The 19146-nt window shown below is 40.4% G+C and overlaps 1 protein-coding gene across 5 annotated transcripts in view; it reads right to left on the reverse strand.

Moving 5' to 3' along the window:
- Positions 1–19146, reverse strand: part of pde4ca (phosphodiesterase 4C, cAMP-specific a) — a 51246-nt gene that overhangs the window by 29215 nt on the left and 2885 nt on the right. The window contains exon 1 of one of the 5 annotated variants that reach the window (XM_019259086.2): positions 14400–15488. The exons of 2 other annotated variants lie outside the window; for them this stretch is intronic. In XM_019259086.2, coding sequence (XP_019114631.2) covers positions 14400–14671 — 272 coding nt within the window. In that variant the 5' untranslated portion in view covers positions 14672–15488. Of the gene's footprint in view, positions 1–9182; positions 10484–14399; positions 15489–19146 lie in introns of those variants that run through there. 2 more of the 5 variants (XM_019259088.2, XM_019259091.2) reach the window with 2 other exon arrangements.

Genomic DNA, 19146 nt, shown 5'->3' on the forward strand with positions numbered 1-19146 from the left:
AGAGCCCTGTGGGACCCCACATGAGAGAGGAGCAGTGGAGAATCATCAAGGCTTACACAGAAAGTCCGATGTGACAGGTAGGACCTGAACCATTCCAGTGCTGTGCCACTGATGCCCACCCACTGCTTCAAACGAGCAATCAGGATTTCATGGTCGACTGTATCAAATGCTGCAGTCAAATCTAAAAGCACCAGGACAACACAGTGACCAGAGTCAGTAGCTAAAAAGATATCATTAAAAAAGAGTGCTGATTCTGTGCTGTGCAATGTTTTTAAACCGGATTAGAATATCTCAGAATTTTTTGTTCATTTAAAAAGTCCATGAGCTGGAAATAAACAATCTTCTCTAAGATTTTAGAGAAGAAAGGTAATTTAAAGATGAAGCATTAGAAACAGGAGGTGGAATAAGTGCTCTGGTAGAAGTGATTTTATCAACGAAGTAGTGCAGAAAGTTCTCACACACAGCAGGGGAGGCCTCGATTCCAGTCTGTGGTGCATTCAGAGCAGAGTGGATAACTTTAAACAACACACAAGGCTTATGACAGTTTAGCAGAACAATATCAAAAAAATATTTTCTTTTTGCCTCAGTGGTAATGATTCATAATGGTAATGTCCTTTTTCCACTTTCGCTCAGCTCTTCGACACTCCTGTCTGGCAGTGCGGGTTGTTTCATTCAGTCAAGGCTCTGATTTAGCTTTCTGCTGCCTTGTCTTTAATGGAGCCGCAATGTCTATGGAAGTTTGACAGGTGTCAAGAAACCATGAGTTGAGAGCCTCTGTATCCTCACACACAGACTCAGGAATGACGCAGTTCTGGCTGAAAACACCTGCGGCGCGAGGTTTAACTGTGTGACAGCAAACAGCAACTTCCAAAAGTACAGGCATATGATCAGAGAAAAAAGGTCACAGACCTCCAGGTTAAGAACAGGCAAACCGTTTTGGCATAATATCAGCTAAGAACATAAAAAAATCTGTTAAAAAGTCTCTGCTACATTTGGGAGATTCTTAGATCTAGCAGCGTTTGGCGATCATACACAAGCAGAGTTTCACACACTGGCGCCATCTTCCAATTATTGGTGAACGTTAGCATGCTAACATACTAAACTAAGATGTTGAACAAAAATATTAGCATGTTCACATCCTCTTCGTGAGTTAGTTTGCATGTTAACATTTAGCTCAATCCCCTGCAGTCCCTAAGTATAGCCTCCCAGATGTTTACACCATGTCAACTCCAGCCAATGTTACACAAGACTGCAAGACTGCAAGTTTGCTGAACATCAGTTTGCCCTCATCCTAAAAGCCGTTTTTCTTGTAACGTCAAAAGTGAAAACATACTGTTTAAAAATACAAAGACAAGAACGTGCTGTTTCTTTATTTTGAAGTCCTATATACAGTATACTGTACGTGGATCATGAACTTGCCTGAGAGGAACATTTAGCTTTAGCCTTTTTTAGATTGTTTATCTTCTATGTAGCCAACAAGTTCATTAACAAGACCCCATTAACAAAAATGTCAATAGCATGGAAAAAAAACTGCAGAGGGCATTTTCAACTCTCTCATGGCACTAACGTTAACTTAATTAACTTTACTAGCTAGAGGTGATAAAAATTGCAAGTGTAGTTGTTTCAGCAAAAATGGCGGCCACTGTCTAAAGCAAGAACCAACTGTTTCAAAAGAATTTGGAGCAGAAAATTTGCCACCGTTGTAAACTGCATTACGTGCCTTGCGTAAACGGAAAGCTTGGCAGGCGTAGCATGGTTTCACGAACGGCTATTTGCTATCAGCTAGCTCGCACACACAAAAAAAACATGTCCATGAATGGATGTGCACTTCAGGTTACATTCTGCAGTTTGACATGGTTCAATTAAATTTGGCAAATCAATCAATAGCATCACCTCATCACCGCGGAATTCATAAATGTAAGGCAGAAAGACGACAATAGGTGAGAATGGAAAAGAAAATCAAGAAAATATGAGTCGAAATAGAGGTTCAATAAGTATCTTTAACATGAACCAGGCCACTTTGTAGAAACAAGAGAGTTTAAAATGCATCACAGGACCACTACTCCATTACCTACACATGTGAAAAAGTTGGCTTTTATCTTTTTCATATGGCGTACTTTATATTTACATTGGTTGGGACATATAGCACAGACAGCTTATACCTGGGGTATTTCTTCTATAAAAGCATTTAATATAATCCCTTAATATAATACAAGGGTTCTGTGTCTGTGCTACTCAAGAAAAACTGCCATTTAAGGAAATCTAAAGAGGTGCACACAAAAAAAAGGCCCAATCATAACCACAAAGTGAACAGGCCTACAATACTGCTGTATGTTATAGCTTTCTGGAGCCTGAATTGAAAGGCAACAGTTTATAAATCCAATCACACGCCTACACTGAATTAAATGGTAGCTATTTGGGTTAAGCAAGATCGACTGTGCAGGAACAGAATCACAGTCAGGCCAATCGTGGTTTTAGAGAGAAGCTCTACAAGCTCTGATATATTGTTACAATAAAGTCTCCTAATTTGTTAAGTTTCATGGACCTGTATTAACACTCGTGAAAAAAAAAAAAAAAAGATGTGATCTGAATTTGGACGTCTAAAACTAAAAGATTTATCCTGAGTGTCCTGATGCAAACCGGATGAGGCACTGTTGTGAATAAGCAGTATTTTGACACATTTCCATGACAGGAAAATTGTTTTCATGTGCAGTTAGAATAATTAAGTGCTTACACAACATGGTTCAAGAGTTTTATCTTTGTTATTTAGAGTGGACATGTACATACACACTCACACACACACACATTCACTTGTTGGCAGTATATCAGAGGACTTCACGGTGTTCGATGTATCTGCGTCACCGTGGTGGAAGAGAGTGGATGGTTGAGGAAAGACAGACGTGAAATGTTTAGTTCTGCTCAGTATCTTCACATCTCGTCTTTAGACAGTCGTGCTGAACACCGTGGCTGAGGCGATGTAATTTCTAAAACTCATAAAATAACAGGGAATAATAGATTCTGGCTGACCCCTCAGTTGTGGGTTTAATAGTCCATTATTTGCAAAGGGGCCTCATGACATCATGTGCTGGCTACATGCAGGCATGGTGAGCATTCCTGGATAACGAGCTGTTTTGAAATCAACGAGCGGCGCTGTGTGTCGGAATTGTTGCCTGTCAGAGGACATACTGTCTGTTTGTGGTTTGTTTGTAAAGCTATTTGACTCTGATTAATTTCCAACGTCACGTTGTCCACTGAGAGCCAATTATGTCTGAATCAAAGTGCCAGGAAATATACAATAAAATCAAATATTGTAACAGCATAATCAGGAAGGACTGGAATCCTAAAGTACAAAAAAAAGGTTGCTTTGAGTTATATCTTATATTTAAAGTCTCGACATTTACTGGACAGTATTAACTCAGCTCGTCTGGGTTAATGAACAGTGAATATTCTCTGCGTCCGCCTTTAAACTCCAAATTAACATCAGGAACTTTGTGTTGCTTCTTTGTCTGAATTTCATGTTAAAAAAAAAAAAGTCACAACTAAGATGTAAAGTTTGTAAAAGTTAAGTGCTTAAACATTTTCCAACACCAGAGGCATTGATTAAAATAGTGTCTTACAGTATTTACAGGACCTTTTTCACAACAGCCATTTTGACTTGAAATTGTAGGGTCGACACAGGTGTTTCCAATGAGACTAACTAAGGCTCTGTTCCATTTATTGCAGCAGAGACTTTACAGTGAGCCAACATGCAGCACAGCAGCACCCTGACTCTGTTTGACCTGAATGGAACAGGGCCTTAATTAGTATCATTGGTAACATTTGTGTTTATGTGTCAAAGGTCTGTCGACTGGCTCATAAAACATCTCCTCTTTATACACAACCTATGACATACAGCATATAGAGTATTTTATTACTTTATCAAAACTGTCTCATGCTATAGACAGATTTAATATTCCTATCCTAAAAATAGGACTCCAGCTTTCAATTTGGTGCATGTACTTGTACATTGACAATATAACTGCACAGTTACAATCAACGGTACGTTGGAAGCATAATGTTCTCACAGTGTCACCTAACACACCAGACACTGTTGAGCAATTTACAAACTCTCGTTTCTCATCAGAACAAATTGTGTTGCAAATTTTACACCTGCTTCTTCCAGCATGTGGTCTATTGCATATATTGCATTAACCCAAACATGCAGTTATTAGCAGAGTGTGCTGCTTTTCGTTCCTTTGTGTGGCTGCATAATAAATATAAACAAATACTATTTAACTCATGTCTGAAAAAGCATCACAAATCCTGAGGAAATTAATCTGTTATGTTGCTGCATCATTACATCAACTGGAAACTTTCTGAAGATGTACTGTGCAGTTTTACGCACGCACTTCTTCCTAAATTAAGCATGTTTGCTATTTTTGGAAATTCTGGGATCTCCATCAGAATTTAAAATAACTTTCTGACTGGTTTGAATGACGCTCAGCTGCACAACGTGCAAAGTTTGTAGAGGGACACTGTGTTTGGTACAGTAGAGTTCCAGAGGTTAAAAAAACAGCTGCAGATGAATAAAGTACACCAACCCACCAGCATACACACAGACATATTTACACAAGCAGGGCTGCACATTTCCACTATAGTTTTCTACATCCGCAACAGGATTTCCAAAAAGAACTATTCCCAAAAATGATCATGCACAAGAAGTACAGGCACGCAGCATGTTACATCTCCTTTAAACCAAACTACAGCCTTAGTTATTTCAAATTAAAGGTGTTTACCACAGAAACTGAACGACATTTTTCATGGTGCACATGTCATCCATAATACTAGGCCCGTAACAAAGCAGCAGCACCAGGTGTGAGCATGTGGCTGTTGCTAGCAGCCTATATTTAACTGAGTCGCTGTGATGTCAAACGTCATGTCACAGCATGTACTGTAGTAAAGGCTATCAGTGTGTCACCTCATGATTCATTAGGCTGCCATCTGCTAGCATTACGGCAGGGTTGGGGGCTCGTATGATTCGGGGATTGGGTGGATGACAGATTTGTAAGCACACATGCAAACACACACGTTCGCAGTGACACACAAACACACGCACACACACCGGACTGAAAAGGCCAGCAGATACGCACATGGGAACTCACTAATGCATGTACACGTACAGGGACATGGACACACATTAAATTCACAATCAGGTGGTCTGTGTGGGTCACTCCTTCAACAGAAAAGTGTTTGTAGGAAAAACAAGAGCCGTGAAACACAGTCACAGCAGCCTCGTCACCATTTCATCTATGGAAATCTATGAAAATGCTACCCAGTTTGTACACTCTGACCCAATACAGTACATGTGTATGCATGTCTTTCTTGCAGATCTAAAAAAAAAAAATCAAACTTTTACAGGAAATGAGAAAATAAAATAAAAATGTGTTCTCCATTTTGGCATCATGAAATAATTACTAACTGATCATGTAATGTATGGGATATGACAACTGCCCCGATACATTTATAAAGCACCAAACACAAATGAACATAAAAGAGTTCAGCTTTTATTGGTCATACTAAATATTAAAATTAAATCTTTTATAAAATCAATGTCTATAATTAAGAAAAATATACAACATAATGATTGTTAGTAGTAATTTCCTTTGTACTACATTTCTGCCATGCATCCCTTCTGCTGTATACGTGTGGCTGTTGTACAAGCTACTCAGGTTAAATATTACAAACAGATAAAGCAGCAGAACTGGGTGTCAAGACAATTTTATTTATTAAGATTTGATTTATTAAGCCAAGAATCAAAAGTTTGTCTGGGATTTACTGTATAAATGATATATGACCACCTCTATGCGTATACTGAAGTAGCAGCAGTGGAATTATAATGACGAAAAAGAATGAATACTTGAAGAATAAGAATGATAATATTTAATAAATAAAATACAAACTACAGAATTAAAGCTGTAGAGTGTAAATGCGTCGATATTAAGCAAATGTACCTTTGAAAAGAAATGTGAATAACTAATTCTCTTAATTCTGCCACAAACAGTACATCAGTATAAAAGTTCAATTTGACTTCTGGATTATGTTGCATTACACTCTCCACAGAACTATGAAAGTCTAATTAGTGTCATATGGTCTTTTTCAATCAGCCTTAAAATGTAATTATAATCAACCAAACCACCACATTGTTTTTTTTTTTCTACAGCAAACAAATGTTTGGCTTGCAGGAGGTCACTGTGCTCTAAGGATATCTGAGCATAGCTTAGTCGGTCTCCCCCTCTAGTGGTTACAATGAACAGTCATCCTGATGCTGCTGGATCACCGGAGCAGCACTAATGTCTAAAATGTATTCATTCATCAATAATAAAGTGAAACAAAGCAGTCCTTTATCATTTTCTCATCAGACTTGACACATACTGAACTCACAATTTCATGTCTGAGGCGTCTGTTTGAGACATACAGTAGTAGTATTCTGAGGAAAACATTAATCGCGTTACCTTTAAAAATCTATTTCTTTTTTATTGGTGCTACAGTTTGCAAGTTAACTTTGAGACAAACACACCTGTGCCCTCTCGCAGTGTGAGTAGGAACTACAGTAAAGTTTAACATTTCAGCAGTGTTAGTGCCACTGCTGCTGCTGCTACTGCTGCTGCTGCCAGCCTCAGAAATCAATGAGGCTCTGGAGGCAATTGGGGAAATCAGTCATGCTGAAAATATGGAGTACAGCAGTGACGCACACAGCAGCCAGCCCGCCACAGCCACACAGGCCCTATTGACTAATCTGGGTGTGTGTTAGAGCAGGGGGGGTGTATATGGCTATATTGGGACCTCTGACATTGACACTGTTGCCCTTTGGTTGGATGGCCTCACTTTTTTTTTGTTTTTTTGTTTTCCTCATTATTCTTTCAGTCACAATCACTTTTTGTCTCGCTCCTCTTTTTCTTTGACCACTTCAGAAATATCTCTCTTCACCCTGTGAGCGCCCCCTTTCCTCTGGGTCTAACCCCCTTCTACCAGCCATTATCTCCGCACTAAAAGCAGCACTATCTCACCCCGCGTCCTCTCTATCACTTCTTCACCGCCCTCTCGTCTGTGCCTTTACCCTCTTTGTGTAAATTATCTCTTTTTCCCAGTCGGTCAGCCGTTGCGTCTGTCTGTCTCTCTCTCGCGCTCTCACCTCACTCTTGTCTCTTCCCATCGTTCTCTGCTTTAGATAAATGGCATCTTCTCAAACTGTCACATGCCGTTAGGACGCAGCACCATCTATCTTCTCATGATACTGGCTAAGAGCTCTCCAGCCCTGTCCGGCCTTAATGCAGTGACACTGTGTCGTTCAAACGTACCACACTGCCAGACAAGCCATCAAAAGCATTGTTGAGAAGATTACTAGTAGTGTTTGTGTGTGTTAGTCAGAGGGTAGGATGAATAGTGCCCTGGTACTGTTAGTACAAGTGAGGATAAGAGCTGTCTCTGTTGTGATGGACACATGGATTACAATAGAGACTGCTTTGTCTCAGTGTGTGTGTGTGTGTGTGTGTTTCACAAGGGCAGAGAAAATGATTTAATTACAAAATAATTTAACTACTACCTTAATTAATTTAAGTACTACTACCCACATCGACGGTATCTTCTCCATAACCGTACGATAAATACATTATTGTCCTTACTGGCTGAAAATGAAAAACAAGTTTTGAACTTTACTTTGATCCGAAGCTAAAACCAAATCAGGTAAAGAGAATAGAGGCTTGTTCTGTTCCCTTCTGCACTTCTGTATCTCAGGCTGTGGTCTAAAATCTCCTGCTTTGATCTCCTCATATGATCCAAACACGCTCACGGCTGGAGGAGTTCGGACGACACTCGCAAGGCACATGCCTTATGCCCAGAGTTCAGAAAAGTTTGCCTGCACTGTACAGAAAGATAATCCCACAACAGGTCTGAAATGTTCGAGAAGAGGTTGATTCTTCGTGAATCTGCGCCTAAAGCACTTATTTCAATCATGCATCTCTGATTGTGAGACAACTTTCACAATGCTTATGGCCTCATGTTGGCTGCAGATTCATGTGTGTGTATATCCATAAGCTGTGTGTACCTATGTCTATATGTGTGTATTATTCTAATTCATGTATTGAGCCTCTGTTTTCTCTGAGTCTCTCTCTGTAAAGTTACATAATGACATGTCCTGCAGGGATCTCATGACAGCTGTAGTAGATTTTGTTTTTCTTGAATCCAGCCTGGTGATTACACAGTTGTATCAAGTTACAACTACAATTAAGTCAATCAGTCTCATAAGTGTGTAGACATGGCAGGATGTTACGATGATTTACCTCTTGGAAGTGATTCCAATTGACACATTATTTCATTTCTCTCTGTTTTGTTTCCTAGAGGACAAGATAGAAAACAGAGATGAAATCTGCTCCATCTGCCGCTCTCATGGACAATTTTCCACAGCGCGCTGATATTTCTTTAGTCCTATTATGAAACCCAAAATTCCTGAACCACATGACGGTCGCACCGTGCCTGACACAGACGCCTCGGGTTGGCTCGGGTCCATGGACACCGCAAGAAGGGCCATCAGTGGACAGAGCCATCGATCCACCATTCCAACCCCCCCTGAGGCCTGCGACACAAACCACCACATCACCCAGCGCTCCAACAATGGTAACACTAACCGGTTTCATCACAGCACACGTCAAATCCTTTGGCAGATGTTTTTTGTTTGTTTTTCGGCATTAGACAGTGTTTAATTTAATCAAGAGTTTTAAACAGGATATAGCTGCAGACTCAGAACTAGAAGTGTATTTGTTGTCACTAAAGCAAACAACACCAGTACATTAATCTGTTTTATCTGAATAACCTTTTAATAATAATAATATTTTAGGTAATCTAAATGGTCCTCGGAGTCTGAGGCTTGAAACATCATGAGTACACAACAGAATAAACCACCTAAAAGCACCAGATAAACACTAACACAATGCAATACTTCTGTAAACACAGTGACAGGACAGCAGTCTTAAATATAATATAATCAGCTGATTATATTTCATGTAAAAGACTACAACAACAGGGAGCACCTGCCAGACACAAACAACCACTTTCCAATACTTCCTGAACATCTGTAAACACATGTATTATGTTGCCCTCACTGTAATCACAGACACAAAAGTGTCCACACACAACCGGATACATACCCAATGCACGAGTGCCTGCGGGTGGAGAAGTTGCCGTGCATCTTCCTTGAAAAGCGAGAGTCTTTGTTCATCATTTTATTGGCAGGTTCAAAAAGATTTGGGTTGAGTTCAGGGAGGCATCAAAATAGCAGCTTCGAGAGGCGCGGGATAAAAAAAGTGAACTTCTGCGGCACGACTGAAAACCCCATGCTGTCATAAAATCGCAAAAGCTGTCCAAAACGTTGTGGGTTACAGGTTATGAGGAACCAGTCCCTTTGACAAGACTGTGCAGGAAAAACAGGTCCAATAGCAGTAAATGTAAAGCGAGATGAAAATGCAAAACAGCAAAACACAACAGTGTCATCAGCTGTGCCTTGTAAGAATGAAAGTAAACGCAAACAGTAAGAGACAGGCCTGCTGAGTCCTCCTCTGTATTTATTAGATAAAACTTTTTAGCTAGAAGCAATTCACTTCCAGGTCAGTGCAGAATCAACAGATCAAAGTGCATCAAAGTGGAAAAAATTCAATTCGTGGTTCAGCTTTTGGTCCCGGCATTAACGATATGTCCATCTGTTTTTTTGTGGTAAAGGAAGAATCAAAAAGGTTTAGCTCAGTGTGTGTGTGTGTGTGTGTGTGTGTGTGTGTGTGTGTGTGTGTGTGTGTATGTGTGTGTGTGTGCCTAAAAAGGCAAAGAGTGTTGGCTGTTAGAGACCAATCAGACAGTGAGTTAGCACATCATCTCACTGACAGTGAAAGCATGTGGTCGAATCAAATCAAGTGAAATTGAGGAAGGTGTCAGCTGTCAGTGTTCATCTGGGACTACTTCTTCACTGGTTCTCCTTTCAGCTCACCACAGACGTGCCAAGATAAACGCTCCTTTCTCTCGTGTGTGAGGTTTTCTTTTCTCTCTCTCTCTCTCCTCGTATTCCTAAATAGGAAACAGCAAGCTTGAATTCTTCCAAATGAGCTGCAAGCTGACAAAACCGAATTCCTCAACAATGGGCTCCAGGTATTTTCTTTGTGTCTTTAAAAAAAAAAAAAAATCAGGTCCGGCAACATTGACACAAAGGTGTCCACTTGAACACAGGGTTGCCTCTGTGATGCTATATCACCAACAGACTGAGCAGAGTTATTCTTAGTGTGGGGAAAAAAAGTGAGCTGGAAAGAGTGTTATAATCCCATCAGATGCTCCCTGGAGTGGGCCGTCCCATGTAGTCCCTGTCAGTGAGCTATAACAGCCTTATGCTCTCTCTCTTCTCTCCTGAGAGTGGTGGGACCAAACTCAGGCTTAAAACAACAAACAACAACACTATCTCCCCTGAGAGTGTGAGAGAGAGAGAGGGAGCGAGAGAGAGAGAGATTGTGGAGGGAGAGGAGAGGGGGTGGTGGGGTGCTGGGTGGTGGAGAGAGAGACAGAGTGAGAGCAAATTGCAAAGAGAGAGTACAGAGAGTGACAGTCATTGCATGAGAAAGAAGAGCAGTATGAACAGTACTGGGTTTGAGCGGGAGGAGTAGAGGTGAGGGGAGGGTAGATAAAAAAAAAGTGCCATATTAAAATATTATACAAAGTTTTCAACAACAAACTATGAGAGTGTGCACAGTTCCTCTTTTCGTGTAAGCAGCCTGCCTCCATGCCTGCAGTGACAGTAGTGCACTGGTCAATCAATACTTCAATATCGCGTGTGCCTTTTTCTTTTTTAAAAGGTGATTCAATTTTCCTTTTTAATGTCGCGTTCTCTTCTCATGCCATCATATAATCTATCTGATTTGCACAATCTTCACTGCTGGACAAATACCGCAGAGACACATGATTAGTCAATGATGGACACATCTCATTTTTATAATAAGCAGCAGGCAGGAAGTGTCCATTATAATGCATCTGAGGTTTTACTACTGCCCGTGGTAACTGTGTTATTTTGGGCCTAAAAATGCTCACTGCTTTAACAATAACAACACTGAAATGACATGAATAAAGCTGTTACAATTTCGTTCTACTGTACTTGTACTGTTGCAATGACAAATAAAGCCCTCAATGCAATTAATCAGAATAAACTTTAAAGTATATAGAAGCATACGCAGTATACATATACGGTAACTAATTGTTGAACTTTTGGTTCTGTACATGTGCTACCAGAAGCTGTATATTAGATTATTTTGATGTTTGATAAATAGCTGTGTGTCTTATAACACTATGAGGAAATGTTCGACATGATATGGAAGTGCAAACTGTTAAAAAAAAGTGTAAAAAAAACACTAAAGATGTACTGAGTTTTCCAGTTTTTTCTACCATTCACCAACTTGTATCATGTCATTCTGTCCAAGTAGGAAGCAGAAAAGGCTGCTAACATAAAGGATAACTTTAGGAACTTTTTAAATCTACAGAAACATTAATGGTCCCTACACAGTCAAACACCAGACAAAGTATGTCTTTTCATAATTCCTGACCCATCACAGAGGCAGAAACACATACTCCTGTCACTTCATGCCCACATTTCACAACATAGCATCCTCTAGTGGAAAACAATGGTAAATGCAATGTTGACTTTCATCTGTAGAACGTTCAAACATCCAGACAACATCCTGAACAACCAGTTTTTGTTCTAATACACTGAACTGTGTGAACACCGATCTAACAAACTCCAACTCTAAAATAACTCACACTGAAAAGAACAAAAGTATAATCTCACCAACTCACCTCTAATCTTTTAAAGGCTGGTTTAAGAAATGAAACGGATTTATACCTGGTCACTGCATGATTTTCTATAAATTATACATTAAATAATAATAAAAATGTATGTTTTATTTACTGAGAAATATCTCATCACTAATTAAAGATATAATTTGTTGCAAAAACTTCCACACTCCCTTTCCCATGCCCAAATCAATTTATATTAAATCACACAAATCAACACATACTCTGGCTTTCTTAATATATAGTTGTATGTGCAGTGCATTGTTCTATAAACTGTGATAGCTACAGTATATTTGCTAATGCTATATTTACCTTACAAAACAATAGTCCTGATCAGCCACAGAACCAAAGAGATAAAGATATCCATCAAGTAAAGTAATAAAAAAGTTTGTTTATGTTCCATCAGCCCAGAAATTGCTCTACATTTATCAATGAAAGACATAATAGAAACAAAACTGGCTGTCATCCCAGAGCTGGCTCAGAAAAAAACAATTTTCATTAAGCATTTTTCAGAAAAAATCCATTTGACACGGTGTCTCTGGAGTGGAAAAAGAGGCTTAATCAATGTAGACACTAAGTGAAAATATCTTTGCAGCTATGTTCTATATTTGAGCTGCCTTATGACATTTATTTTCCGCTGGACCCCCAGTTTGTTTAATTCCTCCTGCTTGCCAGCCATCCTGCAATAACTCAACTCCATCCATTTATTTCAGCTCTGACATTATGGGACGCTGCACATAGCCTACAGAGGGACACTTCCAATGGCCTGACCTCAGAGCTGTATAATGTAAAAGCTCTGACATGTTGAATATCTGAGTTAGACTACAGGCATCTGACTTTCCAGATTGAGCCTTGAAATCCCCCTGACTGGACTCTCACCCTCTAATATTTGGATATTCAACAGACACACTGAAATTAATGAAACTATTTGGCTGAAGAGTTACAGTAAACTTTGGAAAAGAAACGTCTCTGCCAATCTCAAGTCCAAGACCATTAAACGCCTGGAGGAAAATGATCCCCCACTGCATGTTTATAAAGGTGAATGAACTTGTAAACACTTTTTGAGTTTTATAGTAGGCACTGTCTTCTTTAGGAATGTTTAATACGCATTTCTAGCCAATAAAAGAAAAGAAGGATTTTACAGCACTGCCTCGAGTTTCTACGGTCATTTGATTGAGGCAGATGTCACCTAACATCACTGGAACAGCTCAGAACCGCTCGACGCTTCCATCTGAGTGTGTACATATGTTGAGGAGTGAAGGGTAAACATTGACAAAGAGATAGGAGGCATGTGCATAAAAACTGGTCTCACAGTACAATGTTCCACTCTTCCTCTTCCTTTGAAGAAACCTACAGGAGTGTTTAACACACCAATGAGCAAACATGCTGTCTCCGCTGAAACAAAAAAGTTCAAATAGGAGTCATGCTCACACAGCTCTCGTCTTGACACTGTTAACCAAGTAAATGTTTAATTTGCATCGGAATCATGGGCCAGGCCTGAATGTAATAACGGCTCATAAAACTAAAGCTATCAACAGGCACTAGAGGAGAGCTGGCAAGACAGCTGCACTCTTTACAAACAAGGGTTATGACTGCCATAACTGATGAAAAATCTAATATATTTTAAGCTAAGCAGGAAATATCCTGTTAGAAGCTGAAGGTACTGTACTTTGCTTTCATGTAGCTATTGAAATTTGTTTGTTGCTGACAGATTAAAGTACTTTCCTTGATAAATAAGTGGAACAACAAACTGCTAATGCAGTGACAGCGGGGATGTCATTGAGCTGTGTGTTTACTGAGATGATGCCGCTCAGCAGGGAAACAAAAGCTTTGGAAAAACACATTCACCTGTAGGAAATTGAGAACTGAGGCTGAGACACCCAACTCTGACTGTCATGTGAATCAGATGTGTTTTGCAAGCTAAATACCAACCACAACCACATGTAAAATACTTGGAAACTATCAGCTGGTCCATTTACTATTTAAAATGCTCACAATTTATTTATCAGAATGTCTGTACGCAGATTTCCTCTAAAACAACAGCTCATTATTTCTGGGAACAGGACAGTGGGTTTAAGTGAAACGCAGCAACAAATGAGCATCTTCTGTTTCATAACATAAGCTGAAGGGCAACCATTTTTTCCAGTATGAGAGGCTCCTGCTTGCACGGAAATAAGCCAAAAATACATCAACATCTGCAGCTGAGTAGAGTAACTATGAGGCCACGAGACACAAACTATCCCCTACTTCAACAAAACACTAGGATTCACTGAATCATGCTCCGAAAATTATAGGAAAAGAACAGCAGAGAAACTACTGTCAGTTTTTAAATGTTGGTTTAAGTGCTCATAAAACCTGTCTGTCAACAGTACTTGTGTATTTGAATATCAGTCTGAGTCTGTTGTAGTTTTGTGGCTCATCCTGTAAGCTGAAACTTTAGTATTCAAAAGCAACTGAAAATGATCTGTACTGCACAAAAGAGAAACATGTCTGGTTCATTCAGAGACAACAGCACAAAGGCCTGTTACTGTATCTCTGGACTCTACCTGGGCGTGTGGGCCAGGGTGAAGCGGCGCCTCTGCAGGTTGATGCTGCGGTTCATCATCAGCTTTCTGAAGAGCAGCGGGGAGTTTCGAGGAGACCCACGTGGGGAATCTTTGGGAGAGATCTTTGGGGATCCTGCGGGGGAGCCCATTTTGGATCTGGGCATGAGATGAATGATGGGCAGCCTGCTCACCCTTCGGTCCTGTGGCATCTCCTCAACTTCAGCCTGCTCCTCTTCAGAGCTCTCAGAGGACAGCTCATTCATGGTGGACATAGGATGGTCTGGGGTCAGGTAGGTAGTCCGTTTGTTTGCTCTCTGCCTTTGGTCCAAGGAACAGTTTCTTTCTCTTTTTTTCAGATAAACTTTCTAACACTTTTTCATGACATGACAAATGGCAGTGGTCTGTTTCTGTTGCTGTCTATCTTGATTTTCCAGGTACAGGTGAAGCTAATGCCTCTGGTCCAGTCCTTGCTGCCTGCTCATAATGGCTCCTGTTAAAACTCTTCTTTCAAAATCCAAAAATAGCACCCATTGAACCCCTCAAAAAAGCCACCACGAATACCTCTCTATCAAACTTTTTATCTTTGAAACCTATCAGCCCCTTTCTTGTCTCTTCCTAGGAATCATCCTGACTGCAGTGCCGAGCAACAGACTCAAACATTAGTGTTGATGTACTGTCCTTGCCTGCCTCCCTCTCCCAGGCTTTGTTTACATTACTGCTAGGCCTTCCCTCTCTCCAACTAAATATGGACGTCTGATTTACAGGGAGGAGAAGCATGACAGATCACCTCCTTCTGCTTCTCTCTCCCTCTTTCCAACTCTCTACTTCCCCCCTTTCCCTCACTCCTAATCTCACAGAGCATATTGTTCATCAACTTCAAACTGTGCTCCATAATTACTTCCTCCAGCATATAAACATTAAGACGTCGCTTGGCTCGGCCCTCCAGCTCGCCTTGCTCACGCTCACTCCAACTGACTTTGCATACTCAGGCTCCCCGAGGTGCTATTTGTTGTGAAGTCGCCTATTTCCTCAGAGACAACCCGCTTTGCCTTTCACATGCTCCGAGTGTACCAGGAAGGAGTCACATGAAGGGCCTCTGACTATAAAAAGCAGAGGTAGATAAAAGCTATAGAGAGCATGGGTGCTGTCACGTTGGCGCTCTCTATCTGTGACCAGGGGCAACATCATCTTCACCCCCACCCAGTCTCTTTGTTTATCGCTGCAGAGTGAGGAGAGGTCCTCCATGGTTGTCTAGAGTAACTGAAAAGACCTAGGGAGCTGGAACATCTGACACAGGACTGAACCTATGACCAACGAATGGTAGGGGGAGCATGGAAGAAAGATTCTTTGGTTACAGGGTTCATATGGATATACACTCATCACTAGAGTATGGTGTTATATCTACAGTACTGTACTTTTGAGAAACTTGTTCTCATTCAAATGTCACCCTGGAGACATAAACTTGTCATTTTTTGGGGTCAAATGCATGTCAAGATTTTTTTATATCATCAGTCGTCACCAAAGCATGTCTCAAAGGACTGCACAGAGTATGAATATATAACACCGGATGTGACTTCTGACCGGTCCTTCTCAGTTGATAACTTCCATGACACTCTGCAGACACTAGTTTCAACACTTCAGCGTCTACCATCACATCCATTGTGGATCATATTTCTCTTGAGTGCCTATAACAGTCACTGACCTGTTGTACTGTACAGAGCCCCCCCTGATATTAAGCTATATAAATTACACTAATAATGTGCTTTAAGGCAGGCAAGTGTCAGACGTGCATATTTTTGACAAAAGGTAATAAACCCCTTTTAAAGCTGCACTGTTTTTGTATAAATGAATGGTCAAATGAAATGTGTAATGTAAAATGGATGTTGCACAGACTGCAGTTTAGCATCTTTAAGCATCTTTGATTTGGTTGTAAATGGTAAATGGATATTTTATATCACTTTATATCAACACTTTTCCGATCTATCGACCACTTAAAACGCTTTTACAATACTTGTCACATTCACCCATTCGCACACATTCATACACTGATGTCAGATGCTGCAATGCAAAGTGCCAAAACTCATCAGGAGCAATGACAATATAAAGAATGGACAGAGCATGAGTGAGCATGAGTCTGAGACTTGTAGCATTAAACCGCACCTGTTACCAGTAAGAAGGTATCACCAAATCAACTGAACTCCTAAGGACTGCCACAAATATTCATCACAAATACATTTCCATATTAATGTTGCCCTATGTCTGCTCAATGTAAAAATAGGCAATGAATAAGCCCCAAAGTGGCTAAAAATCAGTTAACACTTCTTTCTTCCTTCTATTCTTTGCTAAGATCATTTATTAGCAGAAGATCTCCGTAGACATTTCTCATTAGTTTTCTAGAATTTCAGTCACTACAAATAGATTTTTAACATATTTATATTACTCTATCCTGAGAATGAAGCCGTTAAACTTGTCCCAGGCCAAGTGGGCATTTTTAACCACTTTGATATTGTCTTGTTTTAATGCCCAGGCAGTAAAGATGTTCACTCTCCAAGTCATAAACACATCTGAGGATAATCCTGGGCCCCAAATAATTCTGGCCCTGAAGCACATCATCATTCCAGTCATGTGGACGACAGAGGCAGAGGTGAGGGTTGTCTCGTTCCTGGTTTGACTTTGAGGGAGGCCAGCGTGTACATTCCTGTGGCAGCACTCTCACAGGTCCTGGAGTGGGGTTGATCGAGTTCATTAAAAGGTACTTCAGGCAGGTTAGCAATGTGAGGCGACATGTGTATTTTACAACATGTTTCAAATCAAGTTATTAAGACAGCATCCTTAGAGTTTTCTATCTTACTCTAGTAGTCGTAATGTAAACCTAGGGTCTATTTACAACTTTCTAAAATTGACATTTCATCTCATGGCTTTGGTCAGACCAGAGGCTCCCATGAAACCACTTCTCTGACATCTAACCACAGGTTGTATCTCCACAGTCTTTCATGGTGAACCCTGGGAGGCCTTCTAGATCAATCTCCTGACTTATTCCTAACTTCATCCAATCCAGTCCAACTAGTGGAGTGAATATGGTCACAACACCTGTCCTCCAAAAGTGATGGCATAATTCCAGGTGGTGTTAAAGCCACAGCTGTCGTCTGAATAGAAATCTGAGGAAGAACTGTGAATAAAAAAAGTTAATCAGACACAACCTGACTGGGCCAAAATGGTATGTTACACAGAACCACCACCAGGAAGTTGTTGTTTGAAACAGCTTGGAAAAGATTCTAAAAATAATAGTAAAAATACTTGGATTGGATGAACCATCACCATTTATCACGAGTGAACTTGAACCAGTCAGATCAACAAACCACAGCATAGTCAAACTCTTACCCATGCCAGTTAAGGGAAGAGTGAAACTTCTTTTCCATTCAGAGAACCCTTCAGTGCTCTTCTGTCACACGAAGATATGGAAGGTACACATCAATTTCTCCGTGGTTACTACAAGAACCAACACAAAAGTCTAGTCCAGTGGATTAACTTCCTTTTCTTTTCTTTTTTTATAGATATTTTTTGGGCTTTATTTGATAGAGACAGCTTGAAGAGTGACAGGAATGTGGGGGGAGAGAGATCGGGAAAGACATGCAGGAAAGAGCCACAGGTCGGAATCGAACTCTGGGCCGCCATGGCAAGGACTGAGCCTTCGTACACGGGGCAGATGCTCTACCAACTGAGCTAAATGACACCTGATTAATTTCATTTTTGATGGACATTGGAAGCTGTTGCCATGTGTTATGTTGTTTTAGTGTTTATTTTGTAGGTTAGTCTGTTGAACTTTGCATTTCCATGTTGTCCCGGTGTCTAGCAGGATGTGACAATGTTGTTATACTGAGGGTCAGTCAAGAGAAACTGTGTAAATGTTAAACCTCATTTGAAGCCATCTAAATAACAAGTTCACGTTGCCATGTTGTTCCACGTGTTGCTGCTGTGTGTAAATTCACTTAGACATATCCTGAAGCTAACGACATATGTAAAAAAGAAATGGTTGAACTGCACAAATATATTTGCCTGACAATGCTAAATTAGCTTGGTCGTATCTAACTAATTAGACCAGAATGGTCTTTTCGGGAACAAGGGCCCTTAGACAGAGGGTAAATAGAGGACCTGCAGCAGCATTGTGTGCTTCTTCTGCACCAACTGCTCCTCAGATAATCACTGTCCTCATTGTTCTCTGCATCCTAGACAGACTTTATCAAAAATTCTGGATGGGGACATCTTCAGGGAGTTCAAGCACTTGCATCCTGACCAAAGATATCCAAGGGAGGCGGGTTAACACACTGCTGATGCTGCTGGGGCCACAGAGACACACTCATTCTCAATCCTGTGTTCATTAATCTAACCAAATAAGCATATGTTTGTCACATGACTATTTTAGAGGCGGTTACCGCAAGTTTAACTTTCCTAACACGTCTGGAATTGTCATTTTTAACTACCCTGTAGCTTTAAATGCTTTTCCATAAACAATTCTTCTGGCACTGCATCAAAATTGCACTACCAACTTGTAAACAGGCGAGCACATGGCCCTCTTCGCACAGAGAAGGAACACAACGAAGGGCTTTTTAGTCCATCAACATCACAGGTGTCATGACTGTCAGAGTGTTTCTTTATACCTGTTGGTATATAAACACTAATGGAATAATTATAGCCTAATAATCACAATATATGAACCTATTTTCCAGTTCCTCATCTGTAGAGTCTT

This window comes from Larimichthys crocea, chromosome XII, assembly GCF_000972845.2.
Source record: "Larimichthys crocea isolate SSNF chromosome XII, L_crocea_2.0, whole genome shotgun sequence".
Lineage (NCBI taxonomy): Eukaryota > Metazoa > Chordata > Actinopteri > Sciaenidae > Larimichthys > Larimichthys crocea.